Source organism: Hemiscyllium ocellatum, chromosome 10 (genome assembly GCF_020745735.1).
Source record: "Hemiscyllium ocellatum isolate sHemOce1 chromosome 10, sHemOce1.pat.X.cur, whole genome shotgun sequence".
In the NCBI taxonomy this organism is placed as follows: Eukaryota; Metazoa; Chordata; class Chondrichthyes; order Orectolobiformes; family Hemiscylliidae; genus Hemiscyllium; species Hemiscyllium ocellatum.
The window spans coordinates 16,682,218-16,703,796 of record NC_083410.1 but is presented as its reverse complement, the minus strand read 5'-3'; the positions used below and the strand labels follow the sequence as shown (position 1 = coordinate 16,703,796).

Genomic DNA, 21,579 nt, shown 5'->3' with positions numbered 1-21,579 from the left:
GACAAGGGCAAGACATTTTGGACAACACGCTTTAGATTTATCAGTATTACACCAAAAAAAATAAAAACAAGGCTTAGTTACCCTATCCCAAAAGAAAGTGAGGACTGCAGATGCTGGAGATCAAAGTCAAAAAGTGTGGTGCTGAAAAAACAGCCACTCACGCAGCATCTGAGGAGCAGGAGACTTGACATTTCGAACACAAGCTCTTCATCAGGAATGTTCTATTCTTCAGCTACCCTAATCCTAGTGGTCACATGGACCAGTGATAACATTCCTACTTTTGGGCTGGAAGCTTTGAGGAATCCCATGCCAGGACTTGCTGGCCCTGAAAGGTCTATTTGAAATGTCACCAAACAGGTTAGTTTGGGAAGAGTCTCCTAGTCAACCATTCTGCAGAATGGTACATCACTGCAGTACACTGTCGATAAGCATGGACCAATCCAATGGAAGTGCATGGCCAAATCCAGGGAGGGGCTGAGGGACAAACACAGAGACCCTATAACAAAAGTCCAGAATACTGTTAGAATTACAGGTTGTACCATGATGTTTCAATTCTTCTTCCCTTGTAACATGTTGAATATAAATAGAATAATTGCAATTCAATTTAAAAATACAGTGACAACTTTGAAATGGTTACATTCAACAAGTTTAATTACCATCAGAACACTGTGTCCTCAAAAGCAAGTCTCAAACTATTTCGCATTCTTGTTCATTATATTACATGAGCTAATTGCTGCAAAAAAGCTGTTAATTATCAAGTACAAATCTTGTCAATGTAGTAAATAGCAGGACAATGAACCACCACACTCCGAGGACTCAAATCGTGTGGAAGCACTTATGCTTCAGGCTTGCTGATGACACTGAACTCAATGCCATTTTTGTTCAGTCTTTCAATCAGAGTGGTCTTCGAGAACGCTGCTCCAGGTGAGTACACCCCACCCCTAGAAGGAAGGAGGAACAAAAATGAGAAGTTTGAAACTATGAACAGCCTCTTCAGCTCCATTCAGGACCTCAAACTGAAGACACCCTGGAGGTCTTCAAATCTAAAGCAATTAGCTCAATCACTGGAAGACAATAGTATTCTTGCAAGAAACTATTCAAATCTGTGCATCATTTAATATTTGTAAAATCAATAAACCAGTCATCCATATTGAAATTTAAAAAGCAAAGTGGAACAATATTTCATGTGCAACTGGCTTAAAGTGTACAATAAATAGTTAAAATCTAACAGAAATCATTTTCTCTAATAAAAACAATCTGCATAGAGTGAAAATAGGCCAATTGTGACACCAACAACACAAGTCATTGCAAAATTACATGTCAGGATAAGGAATAGAATTAGTCAAAGTGGTTCAGACAGTTTTTTTTAAATAGTAAAGGAACACTAGTTACAAAACAAGAACTTTAAGGTGAAATATCTTCAAACACTGGAAAGTGTGGGATGAAAAGCAATTAAAGTTAAATACATGCATTGATTCATTAAGATAACACGCAGATTTCTAACAAGAAGGAATTGAGACATATTAAGAACAATTAAGCAAAGTTGATTTTTGACAAAGACAGGAATAATCTTAAGGCTTTCACCCATTATCTCCTTTCAGAATTAAAATTTACACAATGAACTAATTTGCTTTCCTGTGCTTGTGGAAGATCTATATGCATTATCAGTTTATTATTGTAAGATGTGGCTATGCAGAATGAGAGAATTGGGAACGTTGATACACTTGTGTTTTCTGGATTAAGCTTTTAGACTCAACAACAGCATCTCAAAATTATTTCACACAGTCTAAGTTCTGAAACTCACCGATTGGGCAGAAACTTGTGTTCCCAAAGTATGGTAACAGCTGCCTGTACCATAGCTATTGATGTCGCAACATAAGCAGGTTCTGGTAAGTAAAATAAAATAGAAGTTCTGAAATAAGGCCAACAGAAACGTAATCACTTACACCATCAAAAATTGAAAATCATGCTCTTAAACAAAAATACACTTTCCTTTGAAAGCAAACATTTGCCACACAATGTTCTGTCACCAAAAGCCCACCATTTGCAGAAAAAGAGGAAGCTATCAAGATAACATTAGACTTGCTTTTCAAATTATTTAGTTAATATTTTATCAGGTGATGCTCAAAAAAGTATACAAACATAATTTTAACAAAGAAATTGCAGACTTTTGGAAAAATTTAAAGTTTTACAACAAAAATGGTAGTCAGCAAAGTAGTCTTGGTAAGACTATACAAATCACCAGTTAGACCACACAATATTGAACAGTTTCAGTCCCCTTAGCCAGGAAAGGATCAACTGACATGGGAGACAATCCAAAGGGAATTCGCTGGACTAATCCTGGGTAAGGAGTGATTCTCTTATGAGGAAAGGTTGAGTATGTACTCATTTGTGCTTAGAAAAATGTGAGGTAACTTTATTGACACATACAAGATTCACTCGCCGGGGTGGGAGGTTGTTTTGATTAGTAAAGAGAATCAACATTTGAGAAAAATACAGGAAAGAGTTGAGGATTATCAGATTTCATCGAATAGATGATGATGACTCAATGGGCCAAATAGCCTACTTTTGCTCCTATATCTTACAGCAGGAATAGATGCAAGCAATAAGTCTAATTGTGATGGTTTATTTTTCAAATGTGTTACTAACTGAATTGCTAGATGCTTAAGCTTAATCAGCAATTTCTAATCAATGTGAAAGCCCATTAGTGAAGAGGTCACCAATGCACAATTAATGATCAAATACTGGGAATGTCCTGGTTCACGAATCACAAAAAGCTAGCAACCAAATTCAGAAGGGAATAGGTAAGGCAAATTAAATATTGGCCTTTATTTCAAAGGGAATGGAGCATAAAATTATGGAGATTTCACCAAAACTATTCAATATTGTGTACATTAGTATGTTTTTAGCAAATATACAAATCAGACCACAGCTGGAATACAGAATAATTTTGAGCTCTTATCCAAGGAGAGGTACACTGGCATTGCAGGCAGACCAGAGAAAGTTCATTTGGCATTGAGGGAGTGTCTTATAAGATCAGGACAAGTAGATTGGAATGTTATAAAGGAAAAGGTGACAATATTGAAACATACAAGATTCTTGACAGAATAGATGCAAAGAAGTTGTTTCCCCAGTGGGATAGTTTAGGACCAGTTGGCATAATCTTAGAATATAGGGTTGAATATTTTAGAGAAGAGGAGAATACTTTCTCTCAGGTGGTGGTGGTGAATTTGTTGAAGCCAGGTCATTACGTTTATTCAAAGCTGAGATAGACAGACAGAATTTTAAATCAATAAAGGTAATCAAAAGTTATGGAGAGGAAGGAGGGAAGTGTAGTGGAGGATTATTAGTTTAGCCATGACCTCATTGAATGGTGGAACAGATTCAGTAGGGGCTAAAGTAGGCCATTCAGCCCAAGTCCTACTACCTTCTATCAAAATAAAGAGCTTACACTGTGCTGGCACCTTCATGGAAATTTCATTTTCTTCACTGGGAGTAAAACCAAGGATAACTTAGTGTGGATCCTGGAAAGTAAGCTATGCAGGTAAAGACTATAACTTGATAAGAAATAGGAAGTATCAGAGGTCATTCAGCCCCTTGAGTCTGCACAGCCATTCAATAGGATAATGGTTGATTCAACATTCCTCCTATCCACTTTCCTGTTTTCTCTATTACACTTAGATTCTTGATCGGTCAGGAAATTATCTCAGCCTTAAATGTAAGCAAGGACTCTGCAACAACAGCTCTGTGAAAGGCTTTGAGAAAGGAAATTCCTCATCATATCTTAAAATGGTACCATCTGGTTCTAGACTCTCACGCGAGAGGAGGAGCATCTTCTCAGTATTTACCCTGTTGCGCCCCTCAAGAATCCTATATGTCTCAATGAGATCACTACTTATTCCTCTAAACTCCAGCAAGTTCAGTCCCAATCTATGTAGCCTTTGCTCATATCAGGGAATCATCTTGGTGAATCTTTTGTCTACTGCCTCTAAGAAAATTATATATTTCCTTAAATAAGTTGACCATAAAAGACTTGACACGGGAAATTCCATGGATTTGGCAAAGCCAACCATTAACTAAAGGTCACCATTTACTACAAATTGGATAAAGGTAACACAATAAAAGATAAAAAGAAAGAGCACTAGAAGATGAAAACGAAAAAGGACACAATGTGAGGACAAGTCTGAAATAAAAAAACAAAAGGAAAAGGAAAGCAAACCATAATTAGCAAGCCATAGTCAAAAGTTAAGTTTCCTGAATACAGGCAGTCCTCAGATTGAAAACAGGTTTCGTTCACAAGTCAATTTGTACATAAGTTGGAACACAATGCAGGACAATATAAAATACCAATTTGTAATCAAGAGGAAACATTCATCTTTCAGATCTTTAAAATTATAAATACACTCCTGTATGGAATTGCGTTTTACAGTGTTTAAGTTGGACGTTTAAAATCAGGAAGTCTTGATTTTGAATCAGGTTTATTGTCACATGTAATCAAGTACAGGGATAGGAGTATAGCAAAAGGAATACTGTGTCACCATTTCCAGCACCATCTTAGGTACAAACATACCCAGGTTCAAAGTCTTAGATATAAATTAGACAAGAAAGAAAGAAATAAAAACGTACAAGTTCAGCATTACAGTCTTAATAAAGTTGGAAGCAGAGTGCGGTCTCCCATGCAGTCGGTAAGCCATAGAGTCTACACTGGTTCAACTCTCCACCACTGATGCGGTCTGAGGAATGCAGATAAGGAGAAAGGGAAAAAAAAAAAGAAAAAAAAAGGGGAAAAAGAAAAGAAATGGACGAGTTCTGGCTTCGGAGCCTACTCAGCTGCCATCTTGTGTGCTTACTGTACATACATCAATGAAAGCGTCAACTTTCATTTCCTGTACTTTAGCTTGGTGTTCTTTCATTCATATAAAATGAAAAGGTAAAGAAAGGTAAGGAGAAAGAAATTGCTTGATGGGCAATAAAATCAAACCAGTTAATAGCAATACTTATATTTTATCTTTAAAGCTTGCCATCTTATCTTTTCAGTTCCCATTACTAACTCAGTTGCCTATAATCATCTGCTAATCAGTAGTTAGCACTGCTCTGAGCACAGTACAAGTGTCAAGAAAGGGTTTTAGATTTGTATAATTCTGTCATGTAATGCAAAGCATTTCATAGAAAGGATTGTATTAAAATGCATATTTAAATAAAACTGGCACTGCAAGATCAAAGAAGCATCTACAATTTAATAATTGAGGAGATTTAGGCAGTGGTGGGTGAGGTGGGGTTGTGAAGATCATTCGTTGGATAGACCTCCTTCTCAGCTGCATGCAGGTATACTTTGACAACAAAAGCATTAGTTTCAGTACTGTATTCATTAAAAAGGAAATGCAAGAAGGGACTATGTGCACTGGAAAGACACAACATAAATGTATTCAAACTACAAATTAAAGTTCTCCATCTCTAGAATTCCTTCACCTAGTCTTCTTTCACTTCAGAGAAATTTATTAAATAAAAAAAACTCAGTTGAACTTAAAACAGTCTATTCGTCATCACCATCACTTTTCCCTGAAAATTCCAAGTAGGTATAAGAAATGGTGAGTACTTCAGACTGAGTCAAGTTTGTATTAAACATCACCCATACCTGGCCCTCTCACTTGAGTGCAGATTTTTACTGAAGGTTTGCCTTGCTGTGGATCTACACCTTCTGGATACCCTTCACCAAAGAAGGTGAAGCTGAAAGAGGTGCCTTCTATCTGGAAAATACAACACAAGTTTTTTTTGAAAATAAACAAACAGTCTATTTTGCTTCATTGCAGATTATTTGTTACAGACTTTTATGGTTGTTTGATTTACACTGCAGCCTCAAAGTTCAATTTGCTTTGCTGCTCTACAAGCTTGCATATAACTGAGCCAAATGCTAATAACTGAACAATTCGTTGGGGCAGATTCTGAAATAGTTGAACATGTGCTGCTGGTTAAAGCACAGCAGGTCAGGCAGCATCCAAGGAATAGGAAATTCGACATTTCGGGCATAAGCCCTTCATCAGGAATGAATAGAGAAGTGATTGCACCATAGCTACATCTCCACTTCTGAACTGTGGGAGGAAACTCACACAAAGATGTGTAGGTTTGGTGGACTGGCCATGGGAAGTGCAGAGATAGGGTAGGGGAATGGTCTAGATGGGATGCTCTGCAGAGGGTCGGTGTGGATTCAGTGGGCCGGAAGACCTGCTTCCCTACCGTAGAGATTCTACGATACATAGAATTTCAGATATACAAATCTGAAAAGTGAGAAGTTGATACAGTTGAAGGAGCTCTCTAATAAATAAAATTACTTCAAATTGTCTATCCAGAAACAAAATCAATTAGTTTTAAAAGTGAAATAGGTATTTCAATTTTTTTTTAAATTTAAAAAAAAGGTCTTTCAGAGACCAGGAGCACATGTCAGGACAAATAATCTCTCCTAAAGTTCTAAGGATTTACTGTTAGTCTCCCTTTTTACTTTACTGAACTGAAGACAGTTCAAAGAATTCTAAAATTCTCCATCACAGTGCAATACTGAAATAGAGTGAATAAAGAAATCTACCCGTAAGTTTAAAATTGATGATGGCCTAAAAATAAAAGAAGTTCAACACAAAATGAAAAAAAAATAAGGAAGAGCAAAATTAACCTACCTGTTTTTTGGTTGGTCCTTGTCTTGTAAAATATCCAAACGAGAAAAACTCTGGATACTACATGTTAAACAGAAAGCAATAGAAGTTACACGTTAAGTAGTTTATAATAATATTCTTGTGCAAATCATAGATTCAAGCTACTTACTTTGATTAGAAGATTTCTTCCCAATTTACACTTTGAGAAACACCAGAAAACGAAACCAGCTACCATGAGAAGTATGACTGATCGAATTCCACCTATAGCAGCGTAAGCACCATATTGGACCTAAAGTTACAATATCAAATTGGGTTACAGCAACTAATTAAAGGAATACCCAAAAGTTGAAAGAGTCTATTGATGGATATAACTATAATCACAATGAACTTCTGTTAAGTGCTATGCTTGGACCAGACACAAAATTTGTGCAATTAAACAGAGGAATATTAAATTGCTGATTTTTCAAATTTCCTTAAGACTACATAGTCCCTTTTCTCTGTTCTTTCTCTACAGCTCTGACACTGACAATATGCACCACACATGCCTATACAGACAAACCCAAATAATCAGGTGGGATGTACACAGTAAAATGGTTTCTTGTGAAAATTTAAGTTTCCATGTAGCAGTTTATAAATGCTTTCATTCATTTATTGCAAATGTGCATGTGCACATGTACACACTCAAGTTTGCTTCATTTTCCTTTGTTTTATTTATCAGCAATATTCTTTAATATTTTGATACTTTTATCCAATACATAAAAAGTGTTTGATTACGTCACTGTACTCATGATCCTTCATCAGTATTCTGCTTGCCTTTTCTCCCTGCTTTTTTGATTCCACTGTTGGTCATCATTTTATTTTTGATTCTGAAGAATAATCCACAAGAAATAAAACAGAAGTGGACCAATCCACACCTTGAGCCTACTCCGCGATTCAGTAGGATTGTAGCTAATCTGACACTCCTCACGTCCACTTTGTTGCCTTTTCCCACAACTCTTAATTCCCCTACTAATCAAGAATCTACAAATCAGCCTTAAAATGTACACAAGGACACTGCCTCCATAGCTCCCTATGGCAAGGAGCTCCAAAGAGACACAACCTTCAGAAAAAATCCTCCTCACTTCAGTTTTAAGTTGGCACTCCTTAATTCTGAGAATATGCCTTCTGTCCTGGACTCTCCCATGAGGAGAAACATCTTCTCAGCATTTACCCTGCCAAGTTCCTTAAAATCTTATATGTTTCAATGAAATCACTTTTCATTCTTCTAAACTCCCGAGTAGATCCCTAACTGGTTTCGTTTTTGCTCAAAATGACATTCCCTCCAGACCAGGGATCATCCTGGCTAACCTTCTCTGAACTGTCTCCAGTGAAACAGCATTTTTCCTTAAAGAAGGGAACCAAAACTTCTCTCAGTACAGCAGATGTGACCTCACCAGAACCTTGTGCAGAAGCAGCAACACTTCCCTACTCTTACATTCCAACCCCTTGAACTTGACTGTTCCCGCCACGAGCTTAAACTAGCCAAGTTTCCAGCAGTTTTTCTTCAAAAATCTACTTCTTTACGTTTGAGCCAGAAATGCTCACGATAAGTCCACATAAGGTCTTAACACTAAATGGGCATCTCATTTTCTTGGCAGGTCACATAAAATTCCAACAAAATTACTCAGGCTCTGCAAACAGCCAACTACATTGTTGGAACGGCTATAGCTTGGAGACAGCTTCAGCTTTTGAGGGGGTGGAAATCAAATGAATTGCATTTTACCTCTTATTTTTGAAATATTTATGCCATATTCAAGGCATTTAAGAAAAGCTAAACAGACCATGAGTTTCTTTAAAAAGTGCAGATTTCAAGGAAGCTAAGAATGTACTTACAGGGCTTTCTTTCAAGTTCTCATGCAGATAACGTTGGGTGCGTTTAACTACAGAAGCATCAGATCCCATGAATGGGATTGCATATTGATTCAATGCATCACTATAAAATAGTGATCCTCTGTGGAGGGAAAAAAATTCAAAGAAGCTTCTAGGCAAGCATGTACGTTTGTTCATTATACAACATGTTTTGAACTCTACCACATCAGGGAGAACTGCCATCTTTTCAGTTGCTTTTTCTTTTTGCTAAAAATACATCTCCCTTTAAAATAACACCACCCTGCTTTTTTGAAAAAAAAAGCTTTACATCACTGTAGACTTTTTTAAAGAAACACATTGGTATTTTATACTTAGCAAACTTTTGTAAATGAAAAGCACACAAGAATTAAGTAATAAGTCACACCTATATATTACTTGCCATTTGGAATAGCAAACTAAGCACACAATAGTTTTCCTTGTGGCAAATCAAGGTCAAGTCACACACAGTATAAAGCATTCATTTTATGTTAGTGAAGGCAAATCTTTGCACTTAAGCAGAGAAAACAAACAGGGAAATTCAATGTATAGCAAATAGGCAAATATTATTGCTGTCAGATGTGAAAGAAGAGTTTTAAAGTAAATAAAAGATAAGCAGTGAACTTTAACAAATGGGAGGCAGTGTGGAGACATCTAGAGCCTGTCATGAAAGTGTTGAAAGGGTACAAAGGCACATTGATATTTATCAGAAAAATATCAAACTTAAAAACTGCTAGTCTCCTTAGTTAACAAAATATACTATCCCTTTCAAAAGCAGCATTACTGAAGGTTTTGCCTATTTCTTGCATTTAAAAAGGTTAGTACAGAACACATCAAGAGCTAAGCCTAGTGAAACATAGAAAATAGGTGCAACAGTAGGCCATTCAGCCATTTCAGCACACATCACCATTCAATATGCTCATAGCTAATTTTGCAATTCAGTAGCTCCTTCCCATTACTCTCCAAACCCCTTGATTCCTTTAGCCTCAATGGCCAAATCCAGCTCCCTCTTAAGTATATGTAATGAACTGGCCCCAACAGCTTCCTACGAATGAAGAAATTCTTCATCATCTCAGTCCTGAATGGCATACCACTTATTCTGAGACAGTGACCCCTAGTTCTGGGCATCCCAACATCAGGAACATTTTAACTTCCACTGAGCATATACAATTTTTAATGCAGATGATTGTAAGCTAATGTACAATAGTCAACAGAAAACCCAAATCATGCACAGAGATTATATGCTGCCTCAATGCATAATTGTAAATTTCAGCCATACATTGTTAATGTGCCTTCAACTATTGAGGAGAAGGACATAGCATCAACCTTGATTAAGTAAAGACGGCTTTTACACAGAATTTGTTTTTCTCACCTCCGTGTTAGCTTGGTCCCCACAACTGGAAGGGGTTTATGTCCAAACTGTCTCCTCAGTTTTCTCAGATTATCCTGATCAGACAGTCCATGGACTGCCGATTGCCAAGTTCCTTCATGAAAACTGGCACCCTATTAATAAGACAGAAATGGTTCGGACAAGCAGAAATCTCATACTAAATGCACAGACAATTTTCTTAATCAGTCAGTCCAATTGATATCAAAAATGGTTGAAATTACAGTATTTCTTTATCAAAAACCTGTCTTTCACTTGGCACAATTACTGTTAGTTTAAATTTACAATGAAAGGATGGTGATAATTTCTGCCCTGGAACTCATTTGAAACTGTTGAGAGTTCTCCCAGATTTCTGATAAATGTTTATCCTTTAGTTGGTTCCACCAAAAACAGACAAATCCAGTCACTTTTCATTTCTGCAGTAAATACGTGTGCACATCAAGTTTGTGCTACTTTCAAAAGTAACTCATCAACATGAGGAAACTGAGGATGATTCAATTTGGAAGAAGAAGAGAGATACATTATTCTAAATACTAGGCTTCTCCAGTGCATACCTCTATCAAAATTATCCTAAAATATGTAATTTAACAGAGATACTACAATTGGCTTACAAAAACTGTGAACACTTATTCAATCTCTGCATCACAGAGATAAGAATCACATGGAACATGCAGAACAAAGGGGCAAAAGGGCAATTAAATTCAGAAAGTAAGGTTGTTAATAGGTACAATGATAATAAACTCTGGCAGAGACATGCCCTTCCTCCAATGTGCACTGTAACGTTCACCTGGGATCGTTATAAAACAAACCATCCTCTGAATAATCAAACTTGAAGTAATTAATTCACTGGACCTATGTAAAGAGATCAAGACCGCTAAATATGGTCTATTCCCATTTGATCCTTGGTGTGTACTTATCGAAAATCATAACTTGTATCTTCCTGTGATCATGGTGGAGGTATTTTTCGAAATAAATCTTGTGTATTGTTCTCCATGTTGATTGGCCTTGCAGTATGTGCATCAATGTCTTATCCTCTGGACTATCTACTGCTACTGCACTGTAACTGCTGGCATCAATGTGCACACAGAATTGAAATCCAGTGTTAACTCTATCCATACACATAAATTGTGTCACTGACTAAAGGAACTCTTAAAAAGACAACTTGCTTGCTGCTTTGAGTGAGGGCAGTGAACAACTTGCAATTGCAGGATTTGCATTAAAGCATTTTATTGCCCCTTTTTGATGCAGGCACCTCACTGCGCCATTGCTGCCAGTCACGGATACTACAACTGTATGGGCACATCGTGGCCCCAATAGTTTTGAAGCCAGAAATACAACCTTCTTTTCTTTGTTGATTTAAGTGAACAGTTCCAATAGTTCACCCCTCCAAGATTAAGGTTACAGGATGTTGATGAGTCATGGGGTGTGAATAGTAAACACACCTCTGCTTTTTCGCATCTGTTCAGAAGGGTGTGTGTTTCTAAATGTATTTACAGCAACAATTTTGGTTTAGAGTTTCAGACCTTTAACAAGTTTGGGATCTTAAAAATATCATCTAATTCCAGCATCTCTTGAAAGCCTTGACTGAACAAACCCCACTGCACTCTCAGACAATGCACTCCAACCCCTAACCATTTGCTGAGTGCAAAAGACATTCCTCGGACCTTCATTGTTTCTTGTACAATTAGTTTAAATCTGGGCCCCTTTGTTCTTGATCCTTACAGCAGTGGGAACAGTTTTTCCCCATCTGCTCTGTCCACACTCAAAATGGATTTTAAATAGAGTACTTTTATCAAATCTCCATAGGATGCATAGTAAGTAAGTTTGCAATGACACCAAAATTGGAGGTGTAGTGGACGGCAAAGCAAGTTCTCTCAAACTACAACACGATCTTGATCAGATGGGCCAAGAAGTGGCAGATTTGTTTAATTTAGATGTGAGATGCTGCATTTTGGAAAGGCAAAAGTCAGGGCAAGAATTATACACATAAATGATAAGGTCCTTAGGGGAGTGTTACTGAACAAGGAGACCTTGGAGTGCAGGTTCATAGTTCCTAGAAAGTGGAATTTCACGATAGGATAGGATAGGGAAGGGCAGCATTTGATATGCTTTCCTTTATTGGTCAGAGCATTGAGTATAAGAGTTGGGAGGTTATGCTGCAGCTGTACAGGACATTGGTTAGGCCATTTTTGGAATATTGCGTGCAATTATGGTCTCCCAAATATTGGAAGGATGTTGTGAAATTGAAAGGATTCAGAAACGATTTACAATGATGTTGGTAAGGGTTGGAGGGTTTGAGGCGAGAAGCTGAATAGGTTGGGGCTATTTTCCCTGAAGCGTCAGAGGCTGAGAGGTGACCTTATAGAAGTTTATAAAATCATGAGGTGGAAGGATAAGGAAAATTGACAAGGTCTTTTCCCTGAGAGGGAGGAGGGTCCAAAACTAGAGGACATGGATTTAAAGATGAGAGAGGAAAGATTTAAAAGAATAATTTCTTCACACAAAGGGTTGTGTGTGTACACAACGAGCTGTCACAGGAAGTGGTGGAGGCTGGTACAAATACAACAATTAAAATGCATTAGTTGGGTATTATGAATAGCAAGGGTTTAAGAGGGATATGGGCCAAATGCTGGCAAATGGGACTAGAGTTATTGAGTCGGCATGAACGAGTTGGACTAAAGGTCTGTTTCCATGCTGTACATCTCTGACTCAACCAGAGCAACACCAAGGGAGAGTTGATAACAAATTAAATCTATTCTAAGTTGGTTAATTGGATGGATGCAAACATATACCAATATAAATAGCAGAGTTTATTATTTCAACTACATTACATGAAATGGACAAGAAACAAACCTCAGGTCCTGATTTTATTAATACGAAGCTTTCAACTGCAGTTAGAGTACCTGAAAAGTAACAATGCAAAATTCTGAATGACTAGTTCTCCAAAGTACCTATTTAAAACAAAATCCCAAATTATCAATTATACCTTAAATATTTTTCATAATTCTCAACCATCCACAAAAATTGGATTACACGAGAGACTGCTGAACCACACAATTTTTCAACTGATATTACATAATGAACTGCAAAGAAAGTTTGAAGAGCGTCTAATTAGAAGCATTTCACTGGGCAATGGATGATCATTTGCATAAAAATAACATGTAAGGGTACCAAGGAAAAAGAAGACAGGCACTAGGTAATGGTGGTCATTTAAGAGCCAATACAGGCACGGTTGACCAATTACCATCCTTCTGCACTAATGGAAGGAATTCTATATCTCAGTTATCCAAAATAGTCTCACTTAGGCATCGAATTTGGCTCAAATCATGACACCTATTTTTATGTAAAGTTGAAACAGTATTAAGAAATTAAGAAATTGAAAATGGCAAACAAAATGTGTTGCTAACCAACATAAGAAACAACAGCAATCAGTAGCTTCATTTTTGTTGAAGGTAGTCACTCAATGTGCAATTGAAACCATCAACCAATTGATTCTCAGAGTGCCCACAGAAAATTAGATCAGTTCAGTTTAATCAGAACTGGAATTTTGTGTCTTGAAATACAACCGATTACCAAAAAAAAAAGAAATAAAATACTGGATTGCAGGGTGGTATTCCAAATATATACCAAGTTTCTTAACGTAGTTATCTTCATTACAAACCCTGAGCTACTTTCCAAGGAACAGACTGAAAATCTACAGATATCAATCACCGCAGGTTTTGTGAATAATGCTCTTTATCCAGATGAAGCAGCATGTTAATGTACATCTCAAGTTGGCAAACCAGTAAATGTTCTCTTTCCAACTGGTTACATTTCTTCTTTCAACATTGGACTCATCTTACTCCAGAAACCTGATGCATGTCTAAGTCAACTAACATTTGTATGTGAACTTGGGAGTCCAAAAGAAATCATGTTCAAAATGCAATCTGTCACTCACTGATTGGGGAGGTGATGGCCTAGTGGTATTATTGAAAGATTGTTAATCCAGAAACTCAGCTAATACTCTGGGGACCTGGGTTTGAATCCTGCCACAGCAGATGGTGGAATTTGGATTCAATTTTTTTTTAAAAATCTGGAATTAAGAATCTAATGATGACTATGAAACTATCGTCCAGAGACCCTTCTTCAGAGCACTTCTGAATGTTAACTCTTTGTCTCCACAGATGCTGCCAGACTTGAGTTTCTCCAGCAATTTCTGTTTTTGTTTAACCTTGCTATTGACTTTTTCCTATAAGTTATTTCATACTGCCCAAAGAAGCAACATGCAGCTGACAGACATAATGCATTGACACATCAAAACACATTTTAAAAATGACATAGCAGACAAAACTACAACTCTTGAGTAAAGTCGGTCTGGATAGAAGTTGAAGGATTCAGGTATCCTATAATACTTGTGGTGCTACAATTGTACATTTTAATCAGTTACTCATTGTAAATTACCTTTCAATTGGTTCCTGGTAAACAATATGCCCATATCTGCTGGGATGGAATCAAAACCACAGCTTCCAACTATATATACTCCTTTTTCAGCAGCTTGATGGTCATATTTTAGTTGCATGCCTTCCAAAAACTGTTAATGACAAAATAATGAAAATTTTCTTTTTTTCTTTAAAAAAAATTACTGAATCAAATTACAGCATTGAAGAGCGAAAAATTATTTGACCAGCTGGAAATCTGAATTAAATACTAAATTCTGGAAAAACACAGATGGGTGATCAGCATTTGACAGAAATTTATGTTAATTCAGAGGGGGAGGAAAAAAAAAATCAGAATCCTGATGAAGATACTTAGTGAATTTATTGTTTTTGGGTACCGACTGACCCATTTATGAAAAGACTGTTCTGTTTTCAAAATAACCTATCGTTAACAGATAACTTCATGTTTATGTTCAGATAAACAGTCAAGAAAGTAAGTACAAAGAAATTTTCATTAAACTTTTTCAAATAATGAGAAATCACTTCAAGAGGATAGATTACAAATCTGTGTTGGCAGTCCCTTGAGTTGAAATGCTCACTAATCAATATCACAAGTTTCTTCCATTTATCTCCATGTGATTGAACAGATTGATATTAAATCTGCAGTTCTTTGGGCATGTAGACCAAGTGTCCCATGAGATAGTAGGAGTGTGCTGGGTCAGATTCCATATAATGTTTCAAAAGAGAGTATCTCCCTGAGGAACCAGTACAAACAGGATGGTTTGAATGGTCACCTTAAATATAAATTCTATATTTATATAAATATCTATATTTATATTTACAATGAGGAAAATATACAAAGCAGTATTTTGAACACATTAAATATTGAAAAATATATATAAAACAGCCTCTGTTGGGGAAATGACTTATGATCTTTTTAAAATAATAAAAAAAAGAGAAAAACATCAATACCTGAGGTTCACCACTAATATCAACATAGTGAGTTCCATTTTCAACACAGGCCTTCACCACTGGCTCACCGAAAAGTCTGTACTATAGACAGATTATCTTGGGTCAGTTATCAGCAAATTCAAGTTGGACCATTGCAATTCTATAGTGTAGTTCATTACAAAGAGACACTTTTTTCTAACAGCTCAAAAAAAAAGAGGCAATTATGTGGACAGGAGATCAGAGTCAAAGTGAAAAGGGAAGTTAGGTTAAGAGACAGTTGAAATATAGTGGCAGACAATTGGAGATAATTTCATATTTCAGCAAAGTATACATTCCATTGAGGAAAAATAAAATGCTAGTAGTGCAAACTATCCCTGACTAAGGAAATTAAAGTTTTTTTTCAAATTTGGTACAAAAAGTATACAAGGATTGTAGCAGGCAGGTCAGAATATTAAATACAAATTATTGAAAAAATAATGAAGTATATGAGAAAAATAGCTAGAAATACAAACATTAACAACTTCTTTCAGTAAAGTAAATGTTGATCCTCTAAAAAGGTGTCTGGGAAATTAGAAATCAAAAATAAGAAAGTGGGAGATGAATTGAACAGATATTTTGTATGTCTTCACTATGCAGGATAGAAATAACATCTCAGATTAATTATAAACCAAGAGATGAAAGCAAGGGAGGAACTTACTACCAATAACCAGGGAACTGAGAAAACTGGAAATAAAAGCTAATAAAAGATCAAATAACCTGACAGATTTCATTGTTGGGTCTTATAAGAAGAGCTGGATGCTGAGACAGTAGATGCAATGGCTTAAACTTTCCAAAACTCCCTTGGTTCTGGAAATGCCCCATAAGAGTGGAAGCTGCTAATTTAACTCTTTTCAAGAGAAGGAGGACATCACAAAACAGTAAACTATAGGTCAGGTCAGTTGGCTTAATATCTATCCGAAAGATGTGAAACCTATCATTAAAGGAAGGTTTACCACACCTTAAAGTCACATTGCAATCAAGCAGAGTAAATGTGATTTTGTGAAAGCAAAAAAAAAGTGTTTGGCCATATATTCAAGTTCTTGAAGGCAACAAGACACATGGATAAAGGGAACCTGTGGACAAGGTGTCATATCAAAGGTTACTACAAGGATAAGAACCAATGGTCTAGGAGTAACATTAGCATGGACAGAAGACATGTTAGCTAACAGGAAAGAAAGCAAACATACATAAATGGTACATTTTCAAGTTGACAAGCTGTAATGAGCAATGTGCCACAAGTACCAGTGTTGGGGCCTCACATATTTACAATGTGAACCACAGGCCTGGATGAGAAACCTAATGTATGATTATCCAGCATCTGCAGTACTCTGCTTTCACTCAACAGATTCCTGGGATGAAGGGGGTCATCTTATGAGGAAAAGTTGAATAGGACAGGTCTGTATCTCATTCGATCTTAGTGGAACATGGAAGATCCTAAGAGGATGTGCAAAGGATGCTATCTCATATAGAAGACTGCAGAGCTAAAAGGCACATTTTTAAAAGAAAGGCTTTCTGGTTCAAAAGGAGGATGAGATTTTGTTTTCTCTCAGAAGGTCATAGGTCTGAGAAATTCTCTTCCTCAAAAGACATTGAGGCAGGACCAGTGAAAATTAAGGTGAAGTTTGATAGATTCTTGTTTAAGAAGGATAGACAGAATTGTGGATGTGAGGCCACAATGAGATCAGTCATAAACTTATCGAACGGGAGAGTCATCTCAAGGGTTGAAAGGTCTACTTCTGTTTCTAATTTAGATGATCATATTGTTATAATCCGGCTGATGGTACTATTGGATAAGTCAGATCCTAAAATAAAGCCTGGTTTGTTTAAATCAGTTAATTTGGTGGTTATTCATTGAAACATATTCACACAAAGCTGAAGGTTTTCAACAAAAGAAATAAAAGTAAACTGACTTAGCTAAATTTTAAAGACAAAATGATGTTAAAATCACACAGCAAAACAAAGTTTTAACTCATATCCTGACACTCTGAGATCACACTCATACTTCACATTTCTACTTAGCTGACTCCTTATGGTTTCTTTGCAGCGGAGTGTAAGACAACACAATGATTTTTTTCCCCCCAAGTTTACTCAAGAATTGTAAGCCTAACCTTTCTCAGTTTTAATAAACCGACAGATTTCTGTGGTTTGGAAGATTCACAAACTAAGCCCATCTCCTAAAGTGAGTATTTCCCAGATACCCTTCCAGGAAGCAGAAACCAAGCTGGTTTCTCACTTTTCACAGTGTGTAAACTTTTTATCCCATGTAGATAAATCATCTTCCTAATCTACACATTCTAATCTCTTTAGCATGCATCAAATGGCACTGCGTTACAGGGAAAAAAATCTTCCACAAAAATAATTTTAAAAGTTGTGCATTTAAAAATAATATTTACACCAAAGGATGCAATTCAGCCTATCATATCCCCATCAGTTCACAAAGATCGACTGCACAGAACCAATTTACCAGCTTCTAGCCCATGGCCCTGAAGGTAGCAAGTAAATATCTGAACACTGCTCAAATGTTACAAGAGTTTTTGACTCAACCATCCTTACAAGTAGTGTGTTCCAGGTTCCCATCATCCTCTGCATGAGAAGATTGCTCATCTCTACCCCTCACCTTAAAATCTCCACCTCCTGGTTAATGACCCTTCAAAGAATGGGGGAAAAAAAAAGTGCTTTCCTATTAACCATATCTAATCCCCTTAAATCTTTTATACCTCAAATCAAGTCTCCTTTCAATCTTCACCATGCCAAAGAAAACAACCCCAGGCTATCCAATCTTTGTTCATTGTTCAAACCATCCAGCCCAGACAACATCCTGATAAATTACCTCTGCACCCCCTTTAAAAATCGCTTCCTTCTGATAATAGTGATCAGAACTGCATGCAATACTCCAGTTGTAGCCTAACCAGCATTTATACAGTTCCAGCATAACATTCATGTTCTTGTATTCTGTACCTGGGCTAATAAAGGCCTGTCTTCCATTTTCCTTGATAACCACCTTATCTCCTTGCACTGCTACCTTCAAGAATCTGTAGATGTGCACATCAAAAGTTCTCTGATCTTCATTATTTTAATTGTGTAATACCATGTCTTGTACCCCTTCCCAAGTGCTTTACCTCACACTTTGCTTAATACTATTGAATTAAATACTGAAATATAGTGCAAATATATTCTTAAAAATTGACAAGACAACATTGCTCCAGTAAAAGACACAAATTTGCTGCTTTTGAACTTCAATGTATACATACTGGTCCCACGCAGTTGATGATCACTGATCCCTGCTGGCACATTGCAGCAAGTGAGAGTGGATCATTCATATCACAGATTATACATTCTTTAGACTTCAGCTCTGGTATTCCTGAAACAAGAGCATTATTACTTTACAAAGTGTATCGTGGGGAAATGATTTTTTTTCCATTAGAACATAAAATACATTTCATTCAATGGAGTATAGGTAGTTGCTATCTGTTTTAGAAATCTATTGCATAATATTGCATCCTTGATTTTTAAAAAAAAAACACCTACAGTGTATATACACACCCTTTACAATATTAAACAAACATACAGATCTCCTTTTATAATACAAGGGTGGAAACTAAATCAATAATCAAAACTAGTTTTAAAAGAACAAGACGGAACAAGAAATGTCATGCAGCAAAGAATACTGAATTTCTTAAATCAGTCACCTTGGTGTAATGGGTTGAAAGCATGGGGAGGCAAAAAAAAGGAAGAAAGTTCACTTTTTAAGGATTGAAAATGAACCCCAGCAGTGATCAAATACAAAACAGCACCTGCTTTGGCCTTTGACAAACTACTCTAGAAAAAGGCATACAAAATAACAGCTTGCAGCGTGACCATCTAATTTGATTTAGAAACAGAAAGGTTGTTTATTCCCAGCATTGCCAAAGTATAAAAGAGCAAATATTTCAACTATACACAGACAATTCAACTATTGTTTTTTAAAAAAAATCAGATCAACAAGACCAGTCATTCTTCTGATATCCTATCATGTTTAAATTATAAAAAATTTTGAGACTGCAGCTGCAGAGTACAGTGAAACAACATATTGCCAATGGCAGAGCATAGTGGAATATTCCAACGCAATTGAGATTTAAATTAGATTTGGTTTCTTTAGTTTCTTAAAATGTAAGCAAAGGTCAATATGCCTAAATCTATCCTACTCAGTTCTAGCCAGGAATTTCAATTACTGTGCTGTGCCCACTCTAACTTCATAAATACTCACTCATGCACTGCTCAACCCAAAAGACAATCTTTAAACTACACATTCAGGGCATCACCAACACTCCTTAAGTCCACCTCAAAACATTGGTCATCAACATGCTTACACCACACTCAATTAATCTTCCATGCACATAAAAGGCATCTGGACGAGTACATAAATATGAGTTTAGAGGGAAATGTTTGTAAATGGGACTAGATTAATTCAGGATATCTGGTCAGCATGGACAAATTGGACCAAATGGTCTGTTTCCATGCCGTACAACAATGACTCCATGACATTCAGAGGTTTTGGAATTGTTCACAACATTGCTGACATCTATTGCCAGTTGAAAATGTGTTGCTGGTTAAGGCACAGCAGGTTAGGCAGCATCCAAGGAATAGGAAATTCGACGTTTCGGGCATAAGCCCTTCCTGATGAAGGGCTTATGCCCGAAACGTCGAATTTCCTATTCCTTGGATGCTGCCTAACCTGCTGCGCTTTAACCAGCAACACATTTTCAACTGTGATCTCCAGCATCTGCAGACCTCACTTTTTACCCGAAGATCTATTGCCAGTTACCCACTAGAAATTCTCACACAGGCAGAGTGCTAGAATTTACGGAGAGTGGTACATGGGAAAACTGCAAGAAGGTTATTGAATGCATGCAGAATTAAGGGTCATGAAAATTTGAATAAATGTTTAATTGAATGCAATGTAAGCAGGTTGGTGTTTTCAAACACTTGCTACCCATCGTTGCAAACTTCTTGGGCCCAACATCCTAAACTACATATTCAATTCCTTTAATACCAATCTACCACACTATCCACGCTATTTCATCCCCTTCACCCACCTTAGCCACACAACAGAAATGCCCACCTATATTGCTTTCTCTTGCTACACTTCTCCCACCTTTAAACTGCTTAAGAAAGTCTCGCACTCATACAGCACTTTTCATGACCTATATCCTCCGACAGTGGACTTTAGTCATTTCTCCTAATGCTCTAGCTACATTTGTATAGAGGTCTGACTTTTGAAGTGCCTCAGGACACTTTGCTCCACGTTAAAATTAATGCAAATATCTTAGTGCAATAATAACCACCCTAACATCAGAATGGTCCATCTTAGCTTTAAAAATACAAGAACCAAAATTAATCAGAGCTCCTCAGTGAGTTTGAATTAATTCACTCCAGCACTGGAGAAGGAACAGACAAAAATCTGACTCGGTGTTGTCAACTTTGGAAAAAATTATTTGCAAGCCATTTCAGGTAAACGAACCATGAGACAAGCATTTCATGTCCTGATACATTGGTGCTCATAATAACTGGGGAGGAAGCAACTAGAGACATCCTTGGTCCTTAAAAGCAAAAGGATTTTACGTGATCTCTCTCTCTCTCACACACACTAGTCTTCCAATTTAATTGGGAGGATTTGCCTTTGCATCGCAAATACCATTGTGACTCCTGAGGCCTGTTAGCGGCCCAGAGGCCCGAGACTCACCAAGAGCGCTGGCCGCCCGTCCCAATACTTCCTCCAGCTTAGTGCGGTTCCTACCGGCCACGGTCCAGGTGAGCTGCCGCGGGCTATTTGTCTCGGACACCACCCGAGCCAGCTCCTCTACCACATACTGGCCGGTAAAACCGGTGGCGCCGAAGATAATCAGATCGTACAGCCTGCCAGTCGCCATAGCTACAGAAGCACTCGTCTGAAGACTAAGAGACTAAACGACACTCCGCGCACACAGCCTATTAAACCCCAGCCTCCGCCCAGTTCTGCGCCTTACACTTCGCCCTAATCTACGCCTCCTTATCAAAAGTCCATCTTTAAACATGCAGCAAATAGCTGATTCAAATAAGCTGCAGTCCTCCTCTGAGTTCAACAATCTGCACAGTCTTTCTTTCATATGTCTATTTCAGCCTTTTTTTAAATTTAAAATTCCCTTTATTTATAAACAAATAAATAAAGGTCATGTTGATTGGGAATTTTCTTGGTCGTTTTCCCACCAAGAATTTGTTTTAAAAAATACAGTTTTTGAGT

General features: G+C 37.1%; 1 protein-coding gene across 1 annotated transcript; it reads right to left on the bottom strand.

The window, feature by feature from the left end:
• Positions 1-633: 633 nt before the first annotated feature.
• Positions 634-21,292, bottom strand: sccpdha.1 (saccharopine dehydrogenase a, tandem duplicate 1). Its single transcript, XM_060830814.1, has 12 exons — positions 21,043-21,292; positions 18,572-18,681; positions 15,303-15,383; positions 14,356-14,485; positions 12,769-12,818; positions 9,901-10,031; positions 8,517-8,634; positions 6,814-6,933; positions 6,669-6,725; positions 5,636-5,747; positions 1,805-1,886; positions 634-941 (listed from the first exon to the last, which is right to left on the bottom strand). Exons 1-12 carry the CDS (start codon positions 21,227-21,229, stop codon positions 836-838), a joined length of 1,284 nt encoding a protein of 427 aa, XP_060686797.1. The 5' UTR covers positions 21,230-21,292; the 3' UTR covers positions 634-835.
• Positions 21,293-21,579: the final 287 nt, after the last annotated feature.

Coding starts and splice junctions, on each gene's coding strand:
- sccpdha.1 (XM_060830814.1), bottom strand. CDS start 21,229: ATGGCGACTGGCAGGCTGTACGATCTGATTATCTTCGGCGCCACCGGT. Junction 18,682..21,042: donor ACGGGCGGCCAGCGCTCTTG/GTGAGTCTCGGG, acceptor CTCTTGTTTCAG/GAATACCAGAGCTGAAGTCT. Junction 1,887..5,635: donor CACTCAAGTGAGAGGGCCAG/GTATGGGTGATG, acceptor TTTACTTACCAG/AACCTGCTTATGTTGCGACA.